Raw genomic sequence first — 11690 nt, forward strand, 5'->3', positions numbered from 1 at the left:
GTTGTTTGTGCTAAATGGGCTGTTCTTGAGCATCTCAGAAACTGTTGATCTCCTGTGATGTTTACACACAACCGTCTCTAGTTTATCTTAACAAATCTGCAGTAACAGCAGCCAAGTGTACCTAATAAACTGGTTCACAAGACGCAGTAATAAAAGCTAAAAATTAGTAGTCATGAAAAAGAATTTCAATTATGCATAAGTAATTTTTGATGAAAATATTGCTGTATACTTTTTGTCTCTAATAAACAGACAAAGCTAATATTGTTCTGTAAAAACCTGTAAAATTAGATTATAAATAAACAAGCCTGTTTTTTCACTGATAATAAGCCGATATATTGTTTTGTACCTTACTCAAGTAACGGACACGAATTCAGTCCAGATTTTGGAAAGCACCGAAGGGCAGCCTTTTACGTATGGAGGGCCTGTTGACCCAAAAATCAACACTGTCAAAATGTTCTCACTTTAGGGGATCTTCTGTCCTTGTGAGAATGTCTGGTTCTCCTTTACAACCATTGAAATGCATTAACACACTGCCCTTCACCCCACGCAGACGCATTCTCACACCCTGGATGACCACGGAGTGTTGGGCAGTAATTCAGTCACAAACGTTGCTCATTTCTGAGGAAGTAAAGCCAGGAGGAAAAATCTGAGTGGAGGAGTCTCCTCATCTACCCACATCTCATTTCATTGGCTAAGAGGCATGATGTCACAGAGTGGAAAAACCTATAAGAAGTCACACTCCCACACAGACAGCAGACAAGCTGAGAGCTCATTCACTTAGAACAAGGAAGACGGCTCTGTGAACCACATACGACTCATCATGTGCAGAGGACGCGACTCGCTGCCTATCACCTGCCTCGAAAGGTGAGATATGTGAGGATGTTATATCAGATTTTTCTTTTTTAAACAAGAGATTATGATGTTGTCATCTGTAGAAAATACAGGACGGATTAATCTCACTGTAACTTTTCCTCCTTTTTTAACAGGGCAAAAGAGCTGAAAGCTCTGTTTGGAAGTTTGCTACAGAAGTCAGACAGCATCACTGGGCACTCAAAGAAAAGCGACAAACTGAGGTAAGACATTCATTCAGCATCTCTTTTTCGGCATTTCAGTTGAGTTCATGTGAATCCTGGATACTGTAGGAACATTTCCTAACTACTTTGTCTCTGCTTCTGCAGGTTTAATGTTGAGGAGCCTCTTAAATGGAAGGAATCATTTGACAATCTGTTGACCAGCCCAAGTAAGTCCACCAGATCACTCACAGAAGTAAATGTAAATAAGTTTTGAGCTTTCTATGAGATGTTAAGTCTTTCTCTTCTCTTTCTCCTTTCTCCAGATGGGCTGTGTCTTTTCAGAGCATTCCTGGTGACAGAGTTCAGTGAGGAAAATGTTGCCTTTTACTTGGCATGTGAAGACTACAAAACAACTAAGCCTTCAAAACTAGCTAGCAAGGCAAAGAAAATCTATGATGAGTTCATTGGCTCCGACGCACCCCGTGAGGTAAATATCTGATAAGCAGAACTAGACACACTCTATCAAACTGCTGGTTTCTCTTATCTTGTTGTTAACTATTGATAATCAATTGACTGTTTTCCCTTGTCCCGTCTACAGGTAAATCTCGACCATGAAACCAAAGCGATCACCAAAGAGAACATGAAGCAGCCCAGCCAGTCCTGTTTCAATGTGGCCCAATCCAAAATCTACACCCTGATGGAGAAAGACTGCTACCCTCGCTTCCTCAAATCCTCAACATACCTGGAGCTCACCAGGAAAACCAAGACGGGCTAAAAGACTGGAAGATAAAAAATGATAAAACACTGCCCTACAATGCGATGACTCTTCAAAAGGACATAAGCTGACAGACACGCAGTGGAAACTGTCAAGTTTTGGACAGAATAAATACCTCAGTCCGAGGAGTTTTCATGCCCGGTTGTGGAATAACTTTAGAGACCGGAGACGTCCAGAGATTCCACATCGGAGTGAGAGGCGGAAGTTGCGAGGCTGTGAGGATGAACTGACCTGCAGGCAATGTCTGCCTCATAAGGGCAAACGTGTACTGTGCATAAAAGACTGGATGAAAGACAGCATGAAGGCGATACTAAAAAAATTCTGATATGAGTTGCACAACAAAAGTACCACTAGGAGAGATACTGCTGTGTAGCATGAATGCTTATTTATTCGTTATTTATTGAAACTAAATGTTTACGAAGCTAAAGTTTGCTGATTATTGAAAATTGTATGTTTTGTATTTATTTGCCTATTTTATTTTTTACATTGTATTTTTTTGAAGTATCTGGAGTACTGTATGGAAAAGTAAATGCATTGAATAAAAAAATCATGAGAGAAAGGAACTTGTTCCAGAGGAAATTCATTTGTAGAGATGGTGGAGTTTGTTAGTCACAGTAGGAAAAGGAGAGTAGAAGGCTAGTTCGTGCTTACTGTAATCTTAATGACTTACAGTTGCCTTGTTCCACTTCACAGATAGGTGGCAAGATGACCCCTCATTTTCTCTGAGGTAACAGTTAATAGATGATATGTAAAAAGCGTATGTTTGTGTAAAATCAGAATCAGAATACTTTATTGATCCCTGGGGGAAATTATTTTTTGTTACAGTGCTCCATTATAAACCAACATTAAGACAAGACAGACAATACGCTAACTAAGAATAGTACAATATATACATATATATATACATACATAAGTCACTCATAAATAAATAGCTGGAAAAGAAACATGTGCAGTTGTAGCAGTAAACAGTGTGTTAAGTGGATGCGTTGTACAGGGAGATGGCCACAGGCAGGAATGATTTCCTGTGTCGTTCAGTGGTGCTTTTCGGTAATCTCAGTCTCTCACTGAACGAGCTCCTGTGACTGACCAGCATGTCATGGAGTGGGTGGGAGGTGTTATCCAACATTGTCTTCATCTTGGACAGCATCCGCCTCTCCGACACCACCTTGAGGGAGTCCAGCTCCACCCCCACAACATTGCTGGCCTTACGGATCAGTTTATTAAGTCTGTTGGCATCTGCGACCCTCAGCCTGCTCCCCCAGCATGCAACAGCATAGAGGATCGCACTGGCCACAACAGACTCATAGAAAATCCTCAGCATTTTCTGGCAGATGTTGAAGGACCTCAGTCGCCTCAAAAAATAGAGACGACTCTGGCCCTTCCTGTAAAGTGCTGTGGTGTTTTTAGCCCAGTCCAGTTTATTGTCAATGTGTACTCCAAGGTATTTATAGTCCTCCACAATGTCAACACTGACCCCCTGGATTGAAACAGGGGTCAAGTGTTTCCTGGTCTTCCTGAAGTCCACGATCAGTTCCTTAAAACCAGACTAAAGGTGGATAGATGCATAAATACATTCATTAATCACCAGAGGAAATGTCAGATCTAGTCACAAACACAAGAGTCAGATTAAAGGTCCAAGTGGCACATAAAAGGCAGACAGTATTAGCAGTATGCACAGACATGTAAAACACATACAACTGAAATATTTTTGTCCTAAATCCACTGACGTCCACAGTATAATTCAAATCCATTACATTTTTTTTCCATACAAAGTTCGAGGCTACATCCAGGTTTTTCAAAAGAGGTTTTCATTTTATATTTAAAAAAAAAACACACACACACAATCAAAGTTTCCTATGACCACTTTTTCAAAATTGGCCTGAACTTGAAATAGACTCAAGAACCTGGAAATTAAAAATAAGAAGAATGGCAGCTAAACAGCTGTTTTTAATGTATTTTTATGAGGTTTATTCCCACCAGTTAACCTCTGTTTCATTTTCTGTTGCCACGGCCACGTACACAGGAGACTCTAAGAACTGAAAGCCTTTTCTGGGAAAACTGGGAAAACTCCAAAACCGTAGAAAACGTAGCTGCAGGCAGCAGCCGGTTTGCTTTAGTTCTTCCCACCTTGCCAGGGAGAGAAATTGCCTCACACAAAATGTCACCTTGTGTTTTATTTTACATTTTGCTTCCTTTGTGAATCTTTAAAAATGGATTAAAGTACTTTAATGAACTTTGGAGGTTCTACAAGGTGGATTTTGCTGTTTAAACAGAGGCTAGCTGTTTATGTTTCCCATCCTATGCTAGGCTACCCAGCTGTACGTTGCAGTTTATAGTTAGAATACCCATATGAAAGTAGCATTAAACTTCTTGTCTATGTGAATCTAAAAAATATACACTCCTATTTTGAGATGTGACCATCATCCTATCTGATGGATATAGCTATATCCAGTGGCCAGTTAGCTTAGCATAAAGGCTAGAAAGACAAAAAACTGCAAGCCAGGCTCATTCAAAATATACTAAATGAACACGTACACATACAGTTACTGTTTAAAGATTAAACAATCATGTAGTGCTATGTTTGCCATTCAAGAGAGTGGCATCAACAGACATTACAGGAAATATCAGATTTCAGCATCTATTTTGGTAGCATCTCTGGAAGTCATGTCAAGCTAACCTATTTACATACACGAGACAAAAGCTTTGATTTAAATTTTAAAGATCAGGAAATTTCTTGTATAAAGTCAACAATCCAATAAGCTCTAGTGTTATCCTAAAATGTTAGACTGTTGTTTAAAGATTAATAGATTTACAAGTGTGTCAACAGGCAGATTAGGCTTTCATAAAAGGTTTGAAGCTAAATGTTGTAAAATGCTAAGCCCATAACGGGCGGCAAATGTGTTTGTGTCCAAAACATGAGTTCATTTTCCCGGGAAACATCTGAGTGTGAAGGATGGTCACCATGGATACAGCAGCTACCTACCATGCACCTCCACTGGCAGGTTTGTTTACTAGCTCTACCTTAGGGCCCTGTGAGTCACAAAAGCCTCCCCTCCCTTCGGTAAATCAGGCTCATCCTTTCATACTGCCGCCATCCATCAGCGCCACCTCCTCGTTGCTCTCCCCTTCCTACACTGTCCTGCTGAAACAAATGACTCCTGTTCAAACACTTGGCAACTAAAACGCAGAGGGTGAAGTCATTAGCACCACTCTGACACTGACGGAAAAAGACAGTGGCTATCTCTCCACTCCATCCCTCTTTTTCTGTGTCACTTCCACACAGAAGTGATGAGTAAAAAGGGCCTCTTCTGAGCCTCGACGTACGGTAATTGAGATTAAGTGGAGAAAAACTCATTTGTTTTTCGGTCACTGTAAACTCAAACACTGCCATCTTAATTTCAGGGAACAGATGGACTTAATTTTTAACTGTTGCTCATGCTGTAACACATCATCTTACCCACATACAGTATTCAGCAGTATTGAATTTGAATTCAACCCTGTGGACGATATTTTGCTGGGTGGACATTCATGATTTATATCTAATTTAATTTAGTCAAAAAAGTATATGGAGATCCAATAAAGTAGATACATATGGGCCGACGGGACTAATGTGGAAAATGAATGAATGAAAAAATCTGTTATCAAAACAGAGAGAGAGGTTTACTTTGTTTTTAACGTATTAGGATCAATATTTGGTGCACAAAATAAGAGATACAAAAAAACTAGAACTTTAAGTAACAAATTTCTGGCTATAACCGATATGGTGTGGAATACGTGTGCATTGTGACCCAAACAATACAATTTTTTGCCATGTGTTTGACTGCATGCAGATGGGTGGACAAAGAAAGTTAAGATGAATCATGATGTATTAAATGAAAGCCAGAAATACCTTCATGCCTCAATTTTTTTTCTTTAGTGACGATAAATGAGTAATCGTCAGTGATACTGAAAGTTGTAGGGCCTGTTTCAGTAACTCTAGATTATGCTGGGTAGCATTAATCTGATAGTAATCTTTTACGCAGAGTGCTATAGAGTGTGTGTGTGTGTGTGTGTGTGTGTGTGTGTGTGTGTGTGTGTGTGTGTGTGTGTGTGTGTGTGTGTGTGTGTGTGTGTGGTATTTCTTTGCTTGTTCCTGTGTTTGTTTCTTTCTGCTCGTCTGTGGTCAGATTTTGACAGATTACGATTGCGTCACAAGTTTGCAAGAAGCATTTAGGAAACTTTACAGCTGCGGTTGTCAAGATTTTAAAAAAATTAGAGCTGATGATGAAGATGGGTGTAGTCTCAGAAATCATTATGTGGTGTCATCTGTACTTAATTTCTAGTTTAGAAATCTGAAACTAACTAAAGCTGTTCAATAAATGTAAAATAAATCATTAGATATTAGAAGTAGAAGAGCAAAGAAGCTTAAAATATTACTGATAGACATCAAATCAAATATCAATAGTATCGACATTAATGCTGGTATTGATATCAGATTAGTGCGATAGGATCGATACTTTGTTTCTAGTTGCTTCCAGCGTGTTTAAAAAAAAAGTTGAAAAAGAAAGCAAAATCCTCTTTATTATTTGATTAGCAATTTGATAAAACAGTTTCTTTGCCTGGTTAGAAAGACATCTACCATTCATCAAAGAAATGGTATTAATTGTAAAAAGTCCATCCTCAGCTAAGCTAAAACACTCAAAGATGAGCCACTCAGATTTAAGAGAAGCTCGGAAAATCATTTTCAGTGTAATAATGTAAAAAGCATGTCCAAATCTGATTTATCATTCTCCACAACCCATAATCGATCCATCCATCATCCATTTTATTCCGCTTCTCAATTTCAGGGCCGTAATGGGTGGGGCCGGGCGGAGGGGGCTCAGGCCTATCCCAGCTGTCATCGGGGAGAGGCAGGATACACCCCGGACAGGTCACCAATGTGGCGAGGGAAGCGGCCTTGACCGAAAACATGGAGTGCAGGGCTAAATCTTTCTTTGATGACAGAGATCACAAATGTGAAAGAAAACACTGCTGAAATTCATAGTGACGCATCTAGTTTTGAAATAAATCCCCCAACCAGTTTACAATAAAACACATCATCTGAATAACACAGAAGGTGTAAAGATGGTAAATGGTTCTTAAATAGTGCTTTATACAACATGCATCATGCATCCATTCACACCAATTCACACAAGACAACATTCACACAGACTCATACTCTGATGAAGGCATAGGCGAGCAACTCAGAATCTTATCCCAGGAATACTCAAGCATGCAGACTGGAGACTGGAGGCAAACTCGGGGATTAAACCACCAATATTCCAAGTAGCAGATGCCCTGCTCTACCTCCTGAACTGCAGCTGCGGGACATCAGTGAAAACAACACAGCTCATCAGTGCACAGATAGAGATGCTATCAATATTTAGACAAATATTTGGTTCACTTACTTTAAAGACATAAAAACCTGATCTTAGACTAATCATCAAATGGGTAAAAACTCTGCTTAAACTTCTTAAGCTTTTGGTATTCTTCTCCTTCACTTTTCTTCGTCTGCTTGATTTTAGGTGGGAAAAAGTTGTTTTGGCCGTCAGCGGATTCATAAGTAAAGACTAACATGAGTATTTACCGCAAGTGAGTAACAAAACTCTGCAATAACGAATGCCATATGCACTGGCTGGGCCCTTTGACCACTGTTAAGAGAGAACTTGAGGGATTTGAGGAATTTGGACTGAGTGCAAACTTGCTGGCCTCAAATTATGTCAGTGGTATCTTCAACGCATTTTAATTCCCGACATGAAGCGTCTTTACTTGGTGGAAACTCACTGGTTTTGTGACCAGAAGTACCCTGGCTGTAATGATGCAATGCATATATGATCAAACAGACACAACAGGCTCAGTTTATATGTCTGCAATCTGTTCACTAAGCATGCAGGATTATTCATTATTACAGACTGTTGACACATATAGATCCCACACCTGGATGAGCTGGCACGGGAGAGGCTTCACCAGGTATTTTCTGTATGAGTGTCTCCAAAGCACGGATCGTTTTAAGTGGACAGCTTTTAATGTCAGGAAGGTGAAACATAGTTCAGAACAAAAGAGGTGGAGCTCTGCTAGAGCATGGAACCGGATTATTAGAGCGCTGAGTGCTGTACTGGAAGTGAGTCAGCATGCTGATTCTAAAACATACTTGCTGTGTGAGTGGTGATTAATGGCTCTGCCATCAGAGGTTGAACCCGCTGGAGTGGTGTAAAAACAAAGAGCTGCAGGCATGGTTATCAGGTTACCAAGGTGACCAACCCAGCACAATATTCTTCTTTTTTTTTTTCATTTATTTGGTTTGTAAAGTAGGAGAAAATAGGCTACTGCAAATAAACTGCTTTGTACTTTGTGGCCACTTGTTAAATCATCATAAACACTTATGGACTCTTAGACTGAGACATGAGACCATAATTCAACATGTGTTCTGCATTATTTCATGTGACATACATAAAGCCAGCAGGAACTTAAAGCACAGAGGTCATTAGCAATAATAATGCTGACTTATCTAAGTGAGGTAAACCCCCATGTGGTTCTTTTACCATTACATTTCCAAGAAAACCGACTCCTCAGTGTTTCATGGCATTGTTGGTATGGTCCAAAGTTGCAAATTAGTCACACTGGAGACCTAAACTTGCTACACGTATGAGTGTCAGAGTATCCGGCATGCTGTTGGTAGCATTCCCCTTTTTACTGAAATGCTAATAAAATCAAAATGAAAGCAGTTTTAGGCAAAAACAGCAGAAAATACAAATCATAAACAAGGTGTGCTGTAAGCCTGGGTTATACTTCCTCTGTGGTTTTTACCATAAACTGAACGGATGCTTGGTTTTTCTGATTTATCAGAGAATATGGAGTTTTCACCAAACATCCTGACAGCACCTCATGATTCACTCCTTGCAGTGGAGATGAGACAAATTACTATCACAACACTTTTTGTGACTTGAAAGTTTTGTTCTTCTCTTCTTCTTCTTTGTCATCTTCTTCTTCTTATCATTATTTGTTTCCCACGATCTTATTAAAAAGATAATAAAAAGATTTACTTTGTTCGTTATTCCTTCATTTGTTCCGTGAGCTAGGCGCATTATTTTGATTTCAATTTCATCACTGACATGAAAATGATAAACCACACCACCTTTGTCACGTACACTTATTTTTGCAAGTAATAATAGTAATAATAATATTTTTGTATCTGACGCAGTTCTCACTTTTGCAATGCGAAACATCCGCACACATGCATGCCGTCACCGTTGTGACATCGTGTTGTTGTTGTGATACTAAACCAGATGTCTGACTGGAGAAACTGCACGTTCACATGGAGGCAGCATTGGTCATTAAACACGTCCTACATTATCATGTATTTGACTCTAAATGGCAGACATGATAAACTTTTTTGAAATACTAAACTTCTCAGACTTTGATCAAATCTAAACTGGCCCTCGCTGACCATGAGAAAGAATCCAGTTTTAAAGCATTTCTTCACTGGCTTCCCTTTCTGACCCAGTAGCTATGACCGTGTGTCACATATCATTGGTTGGCTGTTGTGCTTGTGCTTATTCACCACAAGGATGGAAGTCTTAAGAGTGTGTATCACAAGTTTACCATGAAAAATTCAAAGAGGAACGTAAAAATGAATAAGCAGTTTGAATGAAATCTACCTGAAGTGATGAAAAACTTAACTGATTGTTGCAGCTTTCTATAATCACAGCATGCAGCTAATATAGCAATTCTCCGAGGCTGTTTCCCCGTGGAGCACGACAAAGACACGGGAAGCGCTGTGACGTATAGCCTCACGACTGTGAACCTCATCCACAGAAACGCTGGCAAATGCGTGTGTCAATAACTATCTAGAGTGGCTTCCACGGTGACAAGGTAATTGGGTTTGTGGGAACGTCGGCTTTGAGCTCAGCTGCTTTGACAAACGCCGCAGGCTTGTGTGCTTATTGATCTATGAAGAGCAGCGAATGTGCCTAAGCAGATGATCTCGTGTCAGTCTGCACGTCGAGCAGCAGTTTGTAGATAACACAACAGCTGATTCCTTTTTACCCATGTGACACGGTATACTAGTAAAACTGCCCAGTGCAAGGTTAAAAAAAATGGCACCAGCAATCAGGACAATGACAGAGATTCAGAGAAAGCCTGCTTTCTTCCTCTGTTTGCTTGTGCACTCACAGCATGACTCAGTAGAACTAAACTGCAGTTAAATTCTTGCTTTCCAGGGAATTAATACTGATCACTAGTTTAGCTACCTGAAACTCATTATCAGTCTTTACTAATCCACCGTTTGGCCTCTAATGATTCAGAAAAAAGTAAAAACACCACCAAAGGCTCAGAGATTTGAAGACAAAAAAGCACCAATGTTCACATTTGAGAAGCTGGTATCAGTTATTATTTATCAGTTATTATCTTCAAATGAATACACAGAATATGTGAGCAGGGGATAAGATTTTATCAATGGGGATCTTACAAATTTCCATATCATTTAGTACTCTGAGTAGTGTATACCTAGTATGTCTGGCCTTTGGCTGCATGCAGGTCTGTGCAGGGAGTAATCTTGAAACCACTAACTCTTGTCTGATTTTATCTACATTCGTATTTGGACTGTAAAAGATCAGTGCTCTGTGGAGTCTTGCCCCAGATATCTGTTATCTGGACACCCGCAGGCCACCTCAGAACCCCTGATACATTAGAAGTTACCCCAAGAGGCTAACTTATCAGACCACATCTGATGAATTCCCTGATTGTTAGCTTTTTTCCTTTGGGATCCCTCAGAAGAATTCCCACTAAATACAGCCTCACAGAGGTTGGTTTCCAGCTCTTTCCATGTATTATTTTTTTATTAAAATGTAAATCGGTAAACAGACATTGACGTCACATGAGAAAGAAAATCCTACTGCACCCACATATGACATAAAAGAAACGTAAGAAGAAGAATAATGCACCTGCATCTTATCTCTTACCCATGTTGCATCTCATCTGAACAAAGCTGCTTTGGTTGTTTACCTGCAGCACCAGATTGAACCCTTGTGACATGAAAACACGTGAGGGCCATGTCACCGGCCACGGTAAGGGCTTAGAAAAGATGGCAGGTGCACAAAACTAGTTATCATCTCTGGAGGAGACGCTGATCTTAAATACCTGAAATGAGGCAATTTAAAGACAACAACCTCAAATGCCACAACAAATAGTCCCCAGAAAACAGCAGTCAGACGCTGGCATTGTGGAAAAAATGTTTGTGTGTGTGTAGTGAGAGTTAGTGTGTGCCTTACACTGACACAGAGAGCACAACAGTTACACAGTGTCTTCTGTCACAGGTCAGTGAAAGACAAGCTGCATACAGATGGATATGGAGAACGTGTGTGCCTGGTATTTATTGGGAGCGTTTGACTCCTCCTGAGCGTGTAAAGAGCTCTGTTGCCCCCTGCTGGGGAAATGGTGTGACTGAATTCAAAACAGAACTAGTTGAGGGCAAAGCACATCTGCACAGTTCACTTCAGAATATCTCAAATCTGTGGAGAAGGCTTGTCACACTGTATAAGGTGCATGTGAGGACATGAAAGCTTTTTAGGTGATGGCAAAAAGCTGTGGATTCAGGCGAGTTATCTCCTCCTGCTGTGAAAGGACGAGCAGCTCCACTCACCTTTTCCAACTGTCAGTATTCATTCGTTCATTCTAAAATTATCAATTTCAGCTCATCTAAAAAAAAAAAACACTCATCACATATTTTTTTCATTTCATCAGGTTTGACTCCCCTTTGCTTCAGAACTGCCTTCATTCTTCATCACATAAATCCAACAAGTTCCTGGAAACATTCCTCAGACTTTGGTTTATATTGATATGACAGCATCACACAGCTGATCCACAGATTAGTCAGCTCCACCACA

The 11690-nt window shown here is 40.0% G+C and overlaps 1 protein-coding gene across 1 annotated transcript; it reads left to right on the top strand.

Moving 5' to 3' along the window:
• Positions 1–765: 765 nt before the first annotated feature.
• On the top strand, positions 766–2338 carry rgs5b (regulator of G protein signaling 5b). Its single transcript, XM_086271187.1, has 5 exons — positions 766–864; positions 987–1073; positions 1179–1240; positions 1337–1500; positions 1612–2338. Exons 1-5 carry the CDS (start codon positions 821–823, stop codon positions 1786–1788), a joined length of 534 nt encoding a protein of 177 aa, XP_086127313.1. The 5' UTR covers positions 766–820; the 3' UTR covers positions 1789–2338.
• The last annotated feature ends 9352 nt before the right edge of the window (positions 2339–11690 follow it).

Source organism: Aulonocara sp. 'chitande type north' Nkhata Bay, linkage group LG18 (assembly GCF_057382095.1).
Source record: "Aulonocara sp. 'chitande type north' Nkhata Bay isolate Kocher_YH1m ecotype deep benthic linkage group LG18, A_spYH_male_GT1.1, whole genome shotgun sequence".
In the NCBI taxonomy this organism is placed as follows: domain Eukaryota; kingdom Metazoa; phylum Chordata; class Actinopteri; order Cichliformes; family Cichlidae; genus Aulonocara; species Aulonocara sp. 'chitande type north' Nkhata Bay.